At 42.6% G+C, this 19132-nt stretch overlaps 1 protein-coding gene across 1 annotated transcript in view; it reads left to right on the forward strand.

The window, feature by feature from the left end:
• The window catches only part of igsf3 (immunoglobulin superfamily, member 3), a 62364-nt gene extending 47338 nt beyond the window's left edge, over positions 1–15026 (forward strand). The window contains exons 7-9 of the mRNA XM_029529885.1: positions 7833–8243; positions 9983–10429; positions 11046–15026. Of these exons, the coding sequence (XP_029385745.1) occupies positions 7833–8243; positions 9983–10429; positions 11046–11296 (1109 nt within the window). The 3' untranslated portion in view covers positions 11297–15026. The remainder of the gene's footprint in view (positions 1–7832; positions 8244–9982; positions 10430–11045) is intronic.
• Positions 15027–19132: the final 4106 nt, after the last annotated feature.

Below are 19132 nucleotides of genomic sequence, written 5' to 3' on the forward strand. Positions count from 1 at the left end.
CAAATACTGTTCATGAAATTACTGTAGAACTTCACAAGCAGAGAATCATCATCGTCAGAAATGGCGTCCTCCATCCAATTTCCATTAGCAATCTTAGATCAGAAACAGAGAAAAGTTGGACGTAGATAAAAGCCGGATGGCACAGAAGCAGTCAGCCGGTCAGCGTAATGTTTCATCAGCTGTGTGAGGTGCCTGTAGCCCAACCCAGACCTAGTTCCTATTCCAGATTACATTAGCTGCACACAGCCTGTGTCCAAGTCCCCTGTGTCCTATGAGAGGAGTTCACTGCTATATCTGGTCTCTCTCACTCACACACACACACATTCAGACATAAAGTGTTTTTATGGTCACTGTAAGGGCAACCCTGCACAATAGTAGGCCTTGAAATGTCTCCCCTAGGCTTCATGTAGAGGCCCCACTGCACACACAGGAGCACAGACAACATCATGTCGGTGTCTACAAGCAAACATGCAGTACATGGATACACACTGCGGGACGGGGGATCCCTACTGGAGTAAAAGTGTAATTATCTAATGGCAGAACACCATTCAGTATTGTTCCTCACAGCAGATGATCTCCACAAATGCACACTGAAATAACATAAACACGCAGCATACAGTTGCACATACAGTGGAAATATTATTATGTTTCACCTTATTGAGTTTGGGATTTCTCACTTTCTGAAACGCAATAATGGCAAACACATGTTCAGCATGGCAGATCGCCAGGGAAGCCTCAGTCTCTACGACACAATCTAATATCATCGACTCATAATTCCAACCGCACGCACACAAAATCACACACTTCATTTCCCCAGCACACTCACACACACACACACACATATGCATGCGCACCCACATATGCATGCACACACACACAGAAAATGCCCAAAACTAATTATGCTGAATCTTCTCTAATGGAACCAGAGTTGAGATTAATGATGGTTTTGGGAGTTCAATACATTTTTCTCATAATTTCAGTGTGTGCATGTGCACATTTGTGCATGTGCGTCTGGCATGAGGAGCGGGATATTAAGACCGTTGGGTTATTGGCTGAGCTAGAAAATGATGATGGTGATGATGGGAGGTAGGGGGGTAGCGGAGGGATGTCCCACTTAGAGTTTCTTCTCATCTCTCCTCACACACCTACGCTTTCCTGGCTACCGTGCACTCACATGATCAATCATCATGACAGAGGAAAGGATGCAATTTTTTGTTTTGTTTTGTTTTGGTGATTCTTATCCTTTTTGTTTTGCTCTCTTGTGGTTGCACTTTGAGTTAGAGGATATCTGCCTCCTACTTTCTCGTACTTTATCTTGTCCTCCTTCATCTGCTCTTGCTGTCCCTGAGATTGCACTTGAGGGTATCTTCCACCTTTAATATGGGCTGGCACCAGCAGATGCCGCGTGCACTCTCGTTTCATGCCTCTGAAGCCCTCGCCACCCAGCTGTTATTGACAGTGCTGGTGTCACTGCAGTGATTGGAGGTTCCTGCTTATCAGGGCATGGATGGGAACTGTCTATCCTCATTAAAGCCCGGGCCATCGCCCTGCTGTTTCATCTCTGCCCTCCCACATTTCCTTTGCGATGTTCCCCATAAGTCTCTTTTAATGTCTTCTTTCCCCTTCACTCTCACTTAGCTGCATGTTTCCCACCACACGCGCCCCCAGCTTCTTTCTCACTCTTGTGATTTTTCAATATTTTATAATTCCCTGCTTCCCTCCTCCTCCTCCTCCTAATTCTCTCTGTTATGTTTACATTTTTCTTCAAATAGCTTTTCCACCATTGTCAGTATTTCATGAATAATAAGGATATGGCAACTGTGCTTGTTTGTGCGCAATAGTAGCTTTATCAAAGTGTTATTGTTGGTGACAAGGTTGTAGATCTATTGTGTGGCCTTTCATTTACAGTGGATATAGTGTGATTTTGCCCGTAAGCTCACCTGAGGCAGAAGTCTGTATATGGAGTTGCCTGTATGTCAGAAACACACCACCTGCTTCTCCTGCAGTGCAGTTTGGATAGTGCATGCACAAATAATCCAAGTGCACTGACAGTCTCTCTTCCTGTTGCGCGTACACACACAAGCACACACAAATGAACGCACTGGGTCATAATGGGTGATAAATGAAGAGCCTTTGAGGGGTGTACTGAAACAGAAAATAATTTCATAAAAGGTTTTTGATTAATCACATCTGCTTCAAACAGTCAAGGTCAGGCTCCTCATCTTCTTCCTCACAAGAGCAAACTCTCATGCACCGATACAGGGAAATTTTTCTGTCAAATCCAATCTAATCTAGGCCTCATTTGCTTGTTCAGCCCAATCTGCAAACACAATAAGATTCTGTGTTGTGTCTCCTCATCTCTCTTAAGCACTTTTTGTCGATGTGTGTATGTGTGTGCATGCGTGCGCGCATGTGACGTTCATATGTGCACAAATGCTCATGTGTCTCACTGCTAATGAAATTGAAGTCGTAACTCAAAGCTAGCTACAGCGCTGCTGCGCCCAATGTAAATCAGTAGCTAATATTGGAGAGGCTCTGCAGTTCTGCCTTCTGAATGCATACACGTACACCGCAGCTATTCTCTATCCTCCACTAACTGAATAACCACTGTTCTCTGCGGTCTAATGAACATAATGTGTTTTTATTCTTATTGGCAGGCCCCAAACACACAGCCATCCAGACAGGCACACGGGTCAATGTGATATGTTTTTATGCTCTGAACATCCGTACCAGCTTCTTTTTGGGCTATTCCTCTCCTGGAGTTCTCTTTCCCTGACCTCGTCTTAGCCCCTCTTGTGGATCTGTTTATCCATCAGCCCAGCCTGTGTCCAGCCATCACTCTCCTTGACAGGCAGGAAGGAAGAGGGGAAAGTGCAGCGAGTGTATCAGTGTGCTCATACTCTTGGTGTGGATTGGAAAATGAGGTGGATGGGGGTTGCCCGCATGTGCATGGGGCTCTGTCTGGGTGTGTTGATGTGCACAGATCCCCATAATTAGTCCGGTCTTAATGATATTGTAGAGGGAGTTGGGAAGGGGAGGGAGCGGGAGTGGTAATACCCCTCTGACACAATGGGGATCATAGATCCATCGTAGTCATTAGCATAGAAATTAGGCTTCCAGTTTGGCAGAGGGGCCATTTTTCAGTCAGGAAAACCCCATCCCTCATGAATTCAGACAGCCAGGCACCCCCAGGGCAGAGGTTCAGATGCACAGGAGCGTGCAGCAAGGCCAAGCGAGCTCTTCTACAGGGGGATCTGGGGCTGTCTAAGCCCCTCGGTTCTGACATGTTTGGGGTCCTGGTCCTGGATTAGCTCAGGGCTGTGCTAATGTTAATGCTAAAGGCAGAGAAGGCAGCCATTAAGGCTAAGTCCTCTGGTGTGCAGCTGGAGAGACTGCCTGCTGTTTTTCCAAATCCCCCCGGGAGCATGTTCTCACTTTCTGTCTTTTACATCTCTCTCATCTCTTCCAGGCTCTCTGCCTCCCTCTGCTCACCAACTCTCACTTCTCTGTGCTCTTTTGACAGATGCTTGTGAATATCTTTTCACTTTGGTGAAATCTCCCTTAACTCTCCCTTTTTTTTTTTTTCTCTCACCCTGTCCTCTTAAAAAAAATCTCATCCCTATCTTCTCTGCTTGTCTTACTGGCTTAACCATCCCCTTTTCACTGTATATCTCTTTCTCCCCAACTTTCAACAATTCCTTTACTTAAATTGAGCATTACATATGTGACCCAGGGGATTGGTTGTCAGCTCAATGGTCATTAAATGCATATCAGACTATATCTTAAAAAACAGCAAAAATGTTAAGCAGAGACCTCACTGGCACCTCCGGTGTTCGCTCTTCATTTATGCCTCATTAATAATTGATCAATACAGGTGAGGCTGCTGAATATTCATAGTTAGTGTCAGGTTATTAGACAGAATGTGATCAGGAGAGACATAGATCATAGCAATACAGGAGGGAGGAAAGAGGTGATGAGTGGCCTAAACAGTGGCTCTGATGGAAGGGAAGTAAGAGCGGCAAAGCAGACATTTTAACTCTAAAGATTTGATGCTCTCTTCAAATAAAAGACTACACCTGGAGCAGCAGTATTAAACAGTGATGAGAAATGGATTGAATTTCCTCTGTACCCAAAGAATAAAGGATTGCTCTCTTTCATATGCAGGCTGTTTCTGAGCTCCTTTGAAGTTATCCTAAGATTCTGTGACACGCTGTGGTTAGTCTATGCTGACGTGCCACAGTGGCAGATCCTTAACTGAACGCTCTCCCATCTCCGTGGACTCAAACTTCATCCGCTTTTACTCCATCAACAACAGCAGTGTAGTGCAGCTTTTGGGGTTTGGGGTGCACTTTGCTATCTTGCTTCCATATCAAAAGTGAGCTGTTTGAGGACAGCTTTGTCTCAACTCTGCAGTTTTCTGTAGCTATTAAAGTGACATATCGGGCACACACGGGAAAGAGGTGAAACAAGGGTTCAATTAGCCAATTAGTGACTCTGCTGTCCAATTTGCTATTTGTGTCTGCTGTAATGACAGTACGTGCCCGGCAAAGTGCTGAAACTCAGGTAATTTCAATGCAGCTGAGACAGTTGTGTTCCCATTATAAGAATCCAGCTTTTTCATTAGATGTTATTTAATTCTGCCTGGTGTACACAAAAGGCGGTTCCCTGTTACTAGAAGATGAGATCGGTGAGTTTGTTGAAGTTGTCCTCACCATGCCCCCGTTGGGTGATGCAGACAGAGTTGCCGTGGAACCTTGGAAACGGAGGCAGGTAAAGAAGTAGGGGGTGTCAATATAGAGACTCAAAGTTAACTTCAAATTGATTTCGTCTTCTACCTGAACGTAAAGTGTTTTGCCCCCTTTTCCTGTAAAGGCAACAAACTGACATGAACTGATGCAGAGGAATGAGAACATGCGTTTCCAATTACGGATTTGTCTTACTCTGTAGATGCACCCTTGAGGCTCATTAAAGAAGCACAGTAGAAAACTAAAAATAGGTATTGACAGTCATGCTGACGCTCAAGAACACAGTGCTGCTTTTGCTGCTAAGAGACGGCACATACATGATGAGCGGCCTTGTTGTCAATGTATGATTAATCTGGGTCCTTATGTTAGGTCTCCTCTTACAGCATTATTAATCTGTCCTGGAGAAACACGCTGTGCACTTTGAATGCATCATATAGGATTTTTATCCTGTTTACTAATGCTTGCCTCAGCAGACGCGTTCATGCAACTGTTGGATGGCTGCAGCTGAAGGAAGAAACGTCACTCTCTGTGGGAAGGGACACATGTCTAAGGATGTGACAGGCTGGTCTGTGAAGTCACTGTTCTCTCGCTGAGACATTTCTCTGCTAAAGAATTCTGGAGGAAGTGGACACTTTAATTTTTTTTTTTTTTTTTTTTTTTTTTGGGGGGGGTGGGGTAAAAGAAAAACATTTATCATTTTCTTCTTTCTCTCCTGCCTCTCTGCTCATTGCATCTCCATTTTATTTCTTTGCATGAGTGAGTGCTTAGTTATAATATCTTGTAATAGCTCCTGATGCCACCTAATAGGGCTTGAATAATTAGTCTAACTTAGCTTTGCAAAAGCATCCCTGTAAACACTGATGTACTGCAACAGGCTTTCAGCCTCCAGTTTTTCTCCTGGCTGCAGATTCAAACTACAAATGGGAAGGGGAGTGAAATGCTTTGTCCTGTGCCAATCCAATCCTGCAAGGTTCCACTTCATGAGGTTGGGAGGTAATTCTCCTGGAGAAAAAAAAATGTATTGCCAGGATTGTGGAGGGCTCGGCAGTAATTCCAGAAGGGGAGTTTGTCAGGCTTCCTACCAAGTCTCTGTTGGGTACTGAGGCAGTGGTGATGACTAATTTGAGATGCTAGCTTGAAATGCCATTGCAAGACAGGGTGGTCTGGTGATGCCTTGTAGCTATGCATCTTTTTGAATGCCCCCAAATGTGCATATAATCTATGTAAAATGAGAATGCACAGCATCACAAAACACGACCATTTGAGCATGCTGGACAGATGGCTGTGACCCCAGGCAACCAATCAGTCAGTCAGTCAGTCATAGCACAGCTCAGCCGGATCTAGGAGGGTGACATTGGAGGTGCAGTGGGCTGTTTAAGAAGAATTCTGAGTTAACGTTTCACATAGGCTCAGATTTGTGTCACTCAACAGAAAGAAATTACATTATCGAAAACTTCAACGAAACATTTTTTGTTCCCTTTTTTTTTTTTTTTGTTGCATAGTGCATTTTCCTAATTTAATTTGGTTGTTATTATTTGTGCAGTTACCTTGCTCGTGTTATGTAGATACATTAGATATTTTGTCATTTTATGATAGAAATTATTTCTCACAGTGAGGAAAATACTGCCTATAACAGACAGTTTTTCAACTCTGTGATGCAGATGCATTTCACTCAACCAGAAAGTATGGAAATTCAAAACCCATTCACATTCCTTCGGGAAAATGAATAATACCTGACTTAATAATTGATTTGAATATGTGACAGTTCAACTCAAATATTTCTCGGGGCATATTAACATAAAAAAATGTCTGACGTCTATTTACCGGTTGTCATTTGTGTATTAACAAATCCCCTGATAAATGTGTTTTAGTTAGAAAATTCTGGCAGGCATCAGTCCCCCTCATCCAAAAATAGGTATTCCTCGCTCATTCTGGAGGGAATAGGTGGAAAAATGACATATCGTGTATGTCTGCTGCTTAGATCCATTAAGGGATTTTTTTTAGTCCAAATTATGCTCAGCCAACAAATGACTCTTGGATTTCTGTCTGTGCGCCAGCACTAGAGAGTGCTACCATTCAGATAGTCATTAATTAGGTTATAGATGGTCTCCTTTGAGTGCAATAAAAGCGCTGTAAAATTCCTTTTATAAATATAAACTGTATGCTCAACAACTACTTTCTGTTTACTCGAGCTACAGGGCCTTTTTATCCCTGCATATGCATATTTTGCACATGTAGTATAGAAGTAGATGTCCCGATTCACAATGTTTAAAAGGACTGCCATATCTTGACATGACAAGATGATATTATGCCTGTCTAGTTTTTTTTCTTGATAATTGTAAGGTTAAGTTTCCCTTTTTTCTCTTTTTAAACTTTGTTTTAAGTGTGTGTGTGTGTGTGTATGTGTGTTTTCTCCATGCTCTGTGTTGTAATAATCCTTCCCCCAAGCATTTGACAGCGGGCTCTGGTTGCGGTCACACCTGATGTACCTGCAGCTAATCCTATCCCACAACTGATGTCACTGTAACCAACCCTGTCACAGCACTCAGGGCAGCCTCAGCTCCAACCTGACATCTCAGTTGCACCTCTCTATCGTCTCCTCCCTTTCCTTTCTGCTCCCTTCTTGTCCTTACTTGACTTTATAAATGTGCTCTTTCAACCATCGCCCCCCTCCCTTTCTATCTGGCTGACTGACAGACCACCTGCCCTGCTTTTGTCTTGTATTTTACCTAATAACATATTCCATCACCTTCACCCCTGTCTCTTCTGTTGTTCTGTATCTTTCTACCTTGATGGTAACAACCTTCCCCTCCCCCTATTCCCCCAAGCTTTGATTTGCCTGACATTTCCACCTCCTTTCCCTTGTGTTGCTTCCTTTCTCTTTCACCTGCTGTACCCACCTACGTGCCACTATCTTTTCCTGCCCTGCTGCTGCCAGAAATAAATCCAGCAACAGGTCGTCTGTCATAAAACAGAAACTGCATTGTGTACCTGTCACCAGTGCTCACATTTTCCTGTACCCAAAGAAATGATCGTCTTTTCTGTCTCTTCCCCTCCTGAACCACTCTCTCCCTTAATTCTTTGCAGAGAGTAAGTTGCGAGTGCAAAAGACCAACCAGTCTCAGGTGTACCCCGAGGACAGCCGTGTCAGGATCAATTGCTCCATCACCTCTCAGACCAGCCAGGACTCCCAGCATGCTGTGCTGTGGTATGTCAGGCGTGCTACGGGGTCAGAAGCTGATGAGCTGCTCCTGAGAATCGAACGCTCCGGGGCCTTTGAGTACGGCGCCTATGCAGATGAAGAGAGACTGCGACGTCGTGTACAGGCTGAAAGGCTGTCACCCCGCTCCTACGTGCTGACACTGAACAGAGCAGAGAGTAGCGATTCTGGGACGTACTACTGCCTGGTGGAAGAGTGGCTGAACGACCCAGATGGAGCCTGGTATCGACTCTCCCGAGAATCCTCGGGGTTCACAGAGGTTCTTGTCAGACAGCCAGGTGAGGAAGGGGACAAAAGTGTTGTTCTCATTAACAGAATGTTTGTTTATCCCCACTGCAGAGAAACTTAATCCTCATATATTGTCCAGTTTTTAGATCACTTGTCCCATTTTAGATCACATCGAAAACAATTCGGCTAATCCCTCTGCCGAATTGCTCCCCCCTCACCTTCTCTCTCGCACTATGCTCGACTTAAGGCTTCGAGGCTGTCTTGCTCTGATGACCTTACACCTGCCTTGGGCAGAGCTCAAGTGGCAAAAAATGCATTGAAATCATGCCAGCTGTCATATGACACGCTAGTGGGCAAAGCCCAGCTCAGTCAGAGCACCAAATCCTCATGTCCAGCACTCTGAGTGCTTTAAGCTATGATGAACCTACCGCCAGACCCTGACATCCCACCTTATGACAGCTATCTCAAGCACTCGCTGCCTCAAATCTTTTTCTCTGCTTGATTCATCTTTTTCTAACCTCTATTGCCCTCCATTGACATACTATGAAATTTCTGACAGTCAAATGCACTTAAATAATAACCCATGATATTATAATCCACTTTTTAAAATTCTGCACAAATTGAAGCTGAAGGTGACTTTTATCAGACCTCTGTAAGAGCTAGGTTCTTCTGCCAGGTGTCCTGTTTATAATGCAGAGTGAAATTCATGATGTGGCATCTGTCCAACTGGAGTGTGAAGATCCAAATGTTTGGTCATAAGCCAGTAAACCAGTGAAAACTGCCTGTGTTTTATGTAGATAGTGAAGTTTACACTACCCCTCCAGTTAATGAAGCTACTGAACACGTACAAATGCAGATATCTGCAACATAAGTACGTGTGTCTTACAGTGGGTAATGTGCATTCCTTATAATATGTCCGTTTGAATTTTCAAACATACGGAAAAGTGCGTATGCTATGTGTACGATGTGTAACATGCATATGCAGTATAAACATCATAGATATTCATCAGGAGCTAAAAAATGCATTTTCCTTGGAAGTCATCCAGATAACTGTCTGTCAGGATGGAAGATGAGAGGAGATATGTGCCAGCACTGGCAGTTTTTTCTGGTCTCCTGCCGTCCTCTCTGCTTCTCATTTTACTTTAACAAGAAGACTGTTCCAAACTGTGTGTGCGAGAGGCTAGCCAGGTCTTTATTGCCACTTTTTTTTTTTTTTTTTTTAACTGCAGTGGAACTGGGTCATGGTACCACCCCCTGAAGGCCTGTCACATACTTGTACAGAAAGACACAATAGCCTTGGGGTAGGATCAAACTTTGCTGAAAAGCTCAAAGACTACTGATAGCTATCTGCAGCACGGTGGGATTCATTTATTTTTATGTTTTTTTGGGAGTTTTTTTATTCACAGTCACAAAGTTTTGTGTCTCTTTATGCATAATCAAATGCTGTTTTTGTGGTGCAACACAGTTATTTGAATTGTTGGAAAAGAAAAAAAAAATTTTGTTTTAATTTAGAACAGTAGAATGATATGTAAATTGGATAGTGAACCCCATAAATGCTTTTCTTGTTCCAAGTGAATGGGAAGATCAGTGGACAAAGAAAACCACATATTTTGGATTTTTTTTAATTCATTTGATTCTTTTCTTGTGAGTTATTTATTGGTTATCAAATGATTAAATTTGTATTTATCAGCTGTTCGTTTTATTTTCACTCTGTCAAGAGTCCGAATGAAATATTGACTGTTTCAATACTTTCCACTTCAATTCTTCTCTTATTGTTGGACCTTGTTAGAGGTCCGACTGCAGGTGGAGGAGATGGAGTCAAATGTGACAGTGGAGGAGTCTGGTTCAATCCGTCTGGGCTGTACCATCCCCTCCCAGTCGTCCCGAGATTCCCGCTTCTCCGTGTCCTGGTATGTGGAGCACGATGAAGATGAGAGCAGTGATGACCAGCCAGGTGAGGAAGAAACGGAGCGAGAGTGTGTGTTCTCCATCGGCCACGATGCTGTATTTGGAAATGGAAACTGCAGCCCCAGAGAAGAGGAAGGGCCTAACTCCCGCCTGCAGTTCAAGAGGATGGCCTCCGACCAGTACAGCCTGACCATCCAAGGAGCCCGGCCAACAGACGCCGGTCGATACTACTGTCATGTAGAGGAGTGGCTGCTCAATCCTCGCAACGCATGGTATCGCCTGGCCACCAACAACTCTGGGTTCACTATCGTCAATGTGCTGCAGCAAGGTTAGTCTTTAATTAACTAAATCCCTTGAGCGTCCCTGAATGTAGATGAAAATGAAGACTGTCACAAAGCAATGCTAGGATCAATGGCTCTCTTCAGATAGCAGGATAGAATACAGTTTTCCTGCTCCTCTTTTAATGTTTTCTCTTCTGCTATATTCTGTCGTATTGCCCAATCCTAATATGTCCTCTTTGTTACACAATATCTAACAAGATCACATTAATAGTCCAATTAAGGAGCTCTCAGATACTTTGAAAGTCATTCCTGCCTTGAATGATCCGCTCCCCCAGCAGTCACAGCATTTATTTTGAAGATTGGAACAACCCCAGATAAAAGCAGAGCCAACCATGGCCACCCACTGTGTAGCATTAAAGCAGAGTGATTAATGGTTTCAAAAGCAGCACTGGGTTCTAAAGAATTCAAATGGATTCATTCACAAGTGTCAACAACTAAATGAAGATGATGAACGAACCTTGTACATGTTCCTGGTTGTACCATTCAATCAAAAAGGCTAATTTCATTCAGTCAAAATACATTTTTCAGTAACCAAACCAAAGATGGCTTTTTTCAAAAGTGATTCTGAAAAGCATTTGACTTGTTTGCTCTCTCACTCAACAGTGTCCACCCTCCAGTCAGTGGTGTGCTCCAACGACTCCCTCTTCTACTTTGTCTTCTTTTACCCCTTCCCAATCTTTGGCATCCTCCTCATCGCCCTGCTGCTGGTGCGCTACAAGAGCCGCAACAACAGCAAGAGCCAGGAGGGAAAGAACGGCGCCCCCCTCCTGTGGATTAAAGAACCTCACCTCAGTTATTCTCCCACCTGTTTGGACCCGCCTGCGCTCAGCCTGCACCCCGGCTCTGTTGACTAAGTGTGGGCTTTACGCCCCCCCTCATATCTCGCACACATTGCGGATCTAGCCAACGAGATGCCAGGGAGCAGATCTGGACTACTCCTTCAGACCTTACTGTCGTTCACTGCTGTGTTGAATTAGTCAATCAGTTGATCAGTTTAAAAATTCCTACCCTGGTGGCTAACTGGTTTATTTTAACAACTGTGTGTCTGGGAGTGTGTGTGTGTCTGTGTGTGTGTCAACCAGAAAGAGCGTGCCATGTTAGCACAATTATTTGTGTTGAGTGCAATTTGAAGGGCAAGAGAGTATCATTGAGCCTCTGTCATTTATTTCTTTTGTGTTTCCTGCGAAAATTAATCTCATAGCTGCTTTTTTTTAATTTTTATTATGCAGAATACTTGTCTATTTTTCAAAGCAAAACAAACAAACAAAAAAAAGAACAGCTCACATGAGATCATTGGCCAATCCGTGAAAAACATTTAAGAGAAGGGACTCTAAAATCAACTCCGGCACTGATTGGATGCCAAAAAAAAAAAAAAAAAAGTCTCCGCACTGATCCAAGAGCAGCCACAGCCTGGCCCACTATGTTGGTTGCCATAGTGATGCTCTGCGCCCACTGACTCTGTAGCTGATGACTTGGTTTCCAGCCTGCATAGAGACAAAGGCAAGGACACACAAGCCTGTGTCCTAAGTGAGGATGTGTGTATGTGTGTTGGCCCACCTGCCTCCACAATGAATTTGCCTTGGCAGACAGAAACAGGTCCTGGTGTGCCGCTTAAACACTGCCAGACACTCTGGCCTTAGTGAGAGACTGCTCCGCTCTTTTCTTCGATCCTCCTCTTCCCCAAAAAAGAGACAGCGCGGGACAAAGAGGGGAGGGAGGTCGGAAATTACGGGAAAATAAATGAACAGCTCTCCCTCCTGCTAAGGATATATGTCCTTTAAGATGGGATTTTTCTTTTCTCAGTGCCAAGACCTCCTTATATCCATGCTGTTGACTGCAGCCAATATTTGAAGTTTCTGAGAGAGCAGGGGGAAAGCTAATTGGTTCTGAGGCAGAATATAAGTATGTCTGCTTACCCCCTGCTGGGGCTTTATAGGCCTAGTGGGCAAAAGGTCACATTTTTACACTCATGTTAAATCAGCCCAAATGTCCTTCTTAAACTGCACAGTAGGGGTCACTGACTGAAATTAAATTCTTGCACATTTCTTTACGATGCCCAGTATGACCAATCTCTCATCCGGTCTTTAAAAGATACTAGAGGCTCAAAAGATGCATTAATTATAAAAAAGAAAAGATATTTCAATTGTTATGTTCCACACACAAGATTGCTAATGTGTAGATGTGTAGTCAAGCCCTCTAAAATGTAATCTGCACATTATTAGAAGACAAATTGGTAGGTGGGGGCAAATGTTTGACTTTTGTGTTTATTTTAAAGATTTTTCTATTTATTGTTTTATACTACTTTGCATAGCTTTGTAAAATTTTCTTTTTTTTGCTTTGAAATTATTTCAAAACTGTGCTGCTTGTGTTGCCAGGCAACTGCACCAAGCAGATTATGTCAATAGCCTGTGTGTTGGCAATGTGGTAGATGTAGAAATGCTAGATTTGTCCTGCGCATTGCAGTCTGTGGCATTTCATACCAGATTGTCAAGTTTGGTCAGTGTCAATACACTGTATATCTATATCTATAATAGAATTTGCTGTGGCTTTACATGTACAGTAGTTGAACAGACAAGTCACAAAAATGGATCCACTTAATGCTTTTTTTGCTTGAGTCGCGTTTATTTAGTGAAATGTGATGTTACACCTAGGTAGGATGTTTGATCAAAGACGACTGAAACCGAACTGTTAAAACATCTTCCAATTGTGGATTCTAGCTGAAAGCTCATCTCCTCAGCTCCCCTGGCGTGAGGCAGAAGGGTTGAAAATCTGTGTCGCCTTCCCTGGAAAGGCAGCAAGAGAGGTGAGAAATCCTCCACCCGAACTAGGCCTAACCCTTTCACTGCCAGACTGGAAATAATAACTCTTGAAAAACTTGACATTGTTGTCTCAATCGTGTCAACATGTATATTGCATGACAATACTGAAGGCGAAGTTTTGATGTTTTGTAAACTTTGAAATCTTTGAGCATTGTGTTTGTGTGACAGAGCAGTTCCCAAACCTTCTCCCTACCCAACTTCCTGAGCCAAGAGTCAACGCAAAGCCCAGTCCCTCGTCATTTACGGTATTTGACTACCCATGATGCCCTTTGAACCTGTGAAGTAATCTGTTTCAAGAATGGGTGTTGTGGAGATTGTGTTTGATATTAGTAGCTCATATTTGTCCTTTTAAGGCTTTGCTTTTAAGCAGCACTTCATTAAGCCAATTTATGTCCTAAAAAGCCAAAAAGTACATAGCTGATACTGACACAAGCCACCAACTTCTGAGATCTCAACTTCCTTCACTCTTGTTTCTTGTTAATCCCGCCATTTCAAGAAGACCACGCTATCACAGATGGAGAAGAGCTGGTGCTTTTTAATCAGGGGAGTCAGATATGTGATGCACATGCAGCAAATTCAGCTACAGCTAAATTGTTGAATGTCTTTCAAGAAAAAGGTCCATCATTTAGCTACCTGTGAAATCATTATTAACCACATGTTTAAATATATTTCAATAGAAGCAAAATTGATGTGTATTATTAACCTTTAGCAAAGAATTTGGTTTGTGTGCACATTCCACCTCGGTTAAGGCCATGGTGCCAGGCAAAAGTGGCAGAGAATAGAAAAAGATTAGTAGTCCATAAGCTGAATATTACAAGCACTCAAGTAGTTTATGAGGCAATATTTCAACTTTAAAGGCTTACTTGCGCCCAAATGAGAGGAAGAAAAGATGGCAAGTACAATTAGGAGAACACATGATGCAAAGCCCTATTGCAAAAACATTATCCACTGTATTCATAAAACTGGCTCGTACACCATCCAAGGTGTGTATGTGTGTGTGCGTGTGTTTGTGTGCATGTGCGCATATATACTGTATAATACACATTTCTGAAAAATGCACCATTATAGAAATATGTACAATATTGTGATAGTGCCGGGCAAAGATACATTTACCAATATTAATATTCTGTGTACATTATAATATATCTAGTTTTTCCCTCTCATATGGCGCCAAACAAAGACCTTGGTGGTCAAAATGTTGCCTCATTGAGTTGCAATATTCTGCATGTGAACTACCTCTCTTTTTACATCATAAACAGCCTCATGTTGCTGTTTGATGCAATGCAAGTGCAAGCCAGAGATGTGTGTGTATAGGAAAGCCATTCTGTGCTTTTACAGGCTGCAAAATCACCAGGAATATTGATGAAGCTGTTGAGAAGCCCTTATGTGATTTGACAGTAATGGTTGCATATCGTATTGACGTGCATTTGCTTTGGCAGTAAATACAAACACAGAACTGATTTCAGTTTTTCAGAAAGTGAAAGGAGCTTGTTTGTTGGTTGAAAATAAATTGATTAATTTTGAAGAAAATAAATCTTCAACATTCCAAAGGTGCCGATAAAACAGCTGTTTGGGCTTCACTGAGTAAAATCACATAATCTGAGACTTAGTTAGTCCAAAATTCAACAAATGTCATCCTTCTAGACTTGAGCCAGGAAGCGCAGGGCGTGGTCATGGTGTGTGAAGTCACAGTGTTGCCATCATGAGGTGCACACAAACTCTGAATGGTTTATTTAAAAAAAAAAAAAAAAAAAAAAAAAAAAAAGCGTTCTTAATTTAATATTTTTTGTAATAACAACATGAATACCATTCAATGCTGCCTCTTAGGATTCCTCCAAACGTTTTGACAGAGTTGTAGCTGTGTTTTGAGGGCTGCATGTTTTGGCTGTATGCTGGCTCCCAAGTTAGGTGTAAAATAGTTTGTGGTGATGTTTTCAGTTCAGCCAGTGATGCTTTATTTTTAGTGATGTATTTTTATATGACCATGGTTTCTTTCTTTCTTTTGTTATTCTAATAGTTGCCATTGTCAGTTTATTGCAATAAAATACATCCAGTGTATCTTCATGTTTTCTTGCCAAACATTTGCCATTTGTAGAATTTGGAAATGAGCTGTTTAAAAAAAAAAAAAAAAAACTAAAACATTTTGATCCAACCGTGAAGCACTGAAATGCTACCAGCAGCCTTTCCAAAACACTTAGTTCATCTTTAACTGTAAGCACAAAGGTTAATGCCCTGTAGGCAGCAGGGTCTTGTTGAGTCTGTATGAGATTTTAACCTCTGAGCCTGTTAACATGGTGATGGTTTATTTACGCTGCATGTTCAGCTGTGTCCCTGTGTTTATGTGTGCCTTTTTCAATGCCGGAGAGAAAGGGATGGGGTCAGCAAGCCAGAGGGTAAATGGTTCTTAGAGGGCCTCCAAGTTAACCAGGCACTGTACTGCCAGCCAGCAAATCACATCTGAGCATTCATCACTCATAACCAAAGAAGATACACTCACTCTACCTCCCCCTCTTCCTCCCACATAAACAATTACCTTTTAAGCACTTAAAATCAGTCTTATATGAATTCGTGGGAGGGGGAGTCAGATCGAGGTTCATGAATGGCATGGATTGGTTTAAGGTCATTTAGAATACAGCCAAGGACAAATGCTGTCCCCCATTTCATAAATAACTATGACATTAAGGAAAAAGTAAAGACAATCGTTGTCCTGTGTTTGCTTGCTTCAGAGTTACTGGAAGATTTTCTGACTTGTGTGATGCATGCAGAGTCCCTTGCAACAGCTTTTAGTCAGCCCTCGACAGAAAAATCTTTCCTGACCAAAAGAACCCCCACAATCAAAGATCTCTTGATGCCATGAGTGCAGATAGACGAGCTTACAGCACTGATGTTATTGTCAGCCAGCACCGTCACAACTTCACAGGATGCAAAAACACCAAATCTTCCCCCTTTGAGCACTCCCTGTCCCACTTTCTCCCCGACTGTTGTTCTGTCTCCATTTTGTCAAATGCACACCCTATGAGGAAAGATCTGTTTTGCATAAGAGTAAGCAACACTCGCAAAAATCTATAGTACTCACTGAGAAGGCAGGCACCAGAGGGCACACATGGGCAGACAGTACTTAACGATCCAGAGCAGCAGGGCAGCAGTCAGGCAAATGGATTATGATTTATTACCAGTGAGAGAGGTCGCACTGAGGAGAATGCAAAGACGGAAGATGCAGCTTTAATTGTGGCGAGTTCAGAGGCATAGAAACAGAAACTGAGAGAGAGGGAGAGAGAGAGAGAGAGAGGTTCATGAAGGTCAGTAAAGATCAACAACATACAAGTGTGAATAACAAAATAAAAAATGTGCTTGTGTAGAAAACCATTTTGAATGAACACAATGTTCAGCAAATACTATGTTAGCTGCAATAGGTTGTTGCGCTCACATCAGGGCTGTATGGCTCACTCAATGATGTAGGTCTGAGTCAGGAAGAACCACCTTTATACACATAACACTTGTATTTTGAAGTAGTACACTGGTTTTTTTTCCTCTATGCTTTAATGACGGAGTTAAGCTTGTATGTAAAAGCAGGAGGTGACTCAGTATACCAGCTGCACTGTAAGAAAACGGCACCATGAGCTCATATATTGATGTGTAAGCAGCAGTTTGTAATCTCTTGGACAGCGTGAACTGTGCAAAGTTCTGCTAGGGAAAGAAAAAAAAGAGAATTAATCGTTGTATTAAAGGCTTATCAGTTAAAGCCATTTGTTGGGGAAAATTGTCAGGAGCTTGTTGATGATTATCGTGGTAACTCAAGGCAAACCACATGACTCATACGCGGCACAAAAACACACAAACCATGTGCTGACATCCAAACAACAAAAATACTGTGGTCCCACATCATTCATTATGGATTAAACACATGCAGAAATTTACAAACACGCTCACTGGACTATTCTCATCTCATCCATAATTGATATGCCCAAAAAATGTGTGTGCACTTCAAATGATTCTATCTAAGATGGAGTAAACTGATGCTAAGGTTCGCACCACCGCAGCCATCCCCAAGGACCTCTGCATTTAGTCACTCTCGTCTCTGAGGCCCCACAAAAGCCAGGAGATTCACACGAGCAGCTTATTAACCGTTCCTTGTATTTGTTGTTCTATTTGATTTATTGAGAATTTAAATGAAGATTTAATACCCAATGGGTGGATTGATGTAGCCGAGTCCCTTCGGTCTTAACCTGTTCTACCAGAAGTAATCATGAGATTGATCAAAACACATTGGGCCCCAAACCACCTAATAGATTAGCGGTAACTACTGTGAGCAATAGCTGACAGAGAGAAGATGCCGGCCATGATGCTATTAATCGCAAACTCAAATGCTCGTAATGATTCTACAGGAGCGATGTGTAGGATTAACACACACACACACACACACACATATACATAAGCAATGAAATGTGCTAGTTCAAGCCAATGCCCCTTAAAGCCACAAATGTGAACCTTGCAGTGGGAGTACACTTGAGTCTTAAGGATTCATTCATTGGAAAATATATATTGAAGATGTGGAAATCTACGGCCTCCAAGGTCCAGTCAACCACAGTGCTGTAGGCAACAGCAAAGAGATCTCTTGTAATGTTATTCTAAAGCAAGCTGTTTTTAATTGTTAATAGGACTGTACACGCTTAATCAGATGCGGCCTCTATGCATAAGTAAAGGTGGTAAAATCATCAGCTAATCAGCAATGTGCATGTTGTTCTCCTGTGGGATACTGAGGAATTATGAATGAGCACGAGCGGGCAAACGAAGTTCACTAATGTGCTTTTAGTGCTGAGGATGAAGAAGGGAACTGAAAGATAGAATTCTAATATATTATCATTTGAGGTGGTGGGGGGGGGGGGGGGGGGGGGGGGGATCGTGGTGGATAAAGACAATGCAGCAAGTAATAGGTAGAATAAAATAAGTGGCGGCAGAATGTGCAAGAGAAGAAAAAATAAAGGAAATGTAAAAGTCAGGTTCCTCTGGGAGAGTGGCTCCACCCAGGGTCTCTCTTTGAGCCCGCTGAATATTTGACAATGTGATATAAGGGCTGCTTATCCAGTGATTTATCTCTGATCATGGCCATGGTTAAGGGTACTGGTATTGCAGTGCTTACCTTGGTGTAAAATTTGTAGATGTGGGTTTTATGCTAGTCAAACTGAGCGTAGCTGCTCCTTGTAGCTGTGTGTGTTGCTCGGGGTGAGAAGCAGACCCCGTGGACTAACAAGACGGCCTCAGGAGGGGCCTGCTGTTTGGTGATCTGACTGCTTTTTACTGCGTGGTTGTACACAGCACATCGTAGTGCTCTGTTGAAGTCTGCATGCACCTCTACCAGGGACTAAGACATTCCCTCAGGGCAGCGCTCTGAAGATCTAAAGCCGTATTTGATGGCTGTCTGGCTCACTTTTTGGTGTAAAATCTTTTGTGGACCTTCAGTATCGCTCTCTTTCTAACTTTTGATGTTTATATGTATGTATTTGTATTTTCTCAGATGTACACCTAGTGGAAGAATGTCAAAGCTCATGATCACTTAAATACGAATGAGGAAAGGTGGAGTGCTGCTGGATCTCTGACCATTCTCCTCTATTTCTGCCAGGCCCCACTTATTAGCACATTTCATCACAAATGACAGCAGCGACAAACATGGAATCGGAAGTCTTTCATGGGGGACTTTTGTGTGTAAGTTAGGGCTAGGCATGCGATGTATCTGTGTGAGAGTGTGTACATCATACACAAATTCTCACGTTGTCCAATGTTGCTCGCATCTTTGTGTTTTGTTTTTTTTAATCAAATGGTGTGTAAACAGTGCAACATAATCTAGAAAGTGGAGCAACTGTCAATTAACTG

Source organism: Echeneis naucrates, chromosome 21, assembly GCF_900963305.1.
Source record: "Echeneis naucrates chromosome 21, fEcheNa1.1, whole genome shotgun sequence".
Classification (NCBI taxonomy): Eukaryota; Metazoa; Chordata; class Actinopteri; order Carangiformes; family Echeneidae; genus Echeneis; species Echeneis naucrates.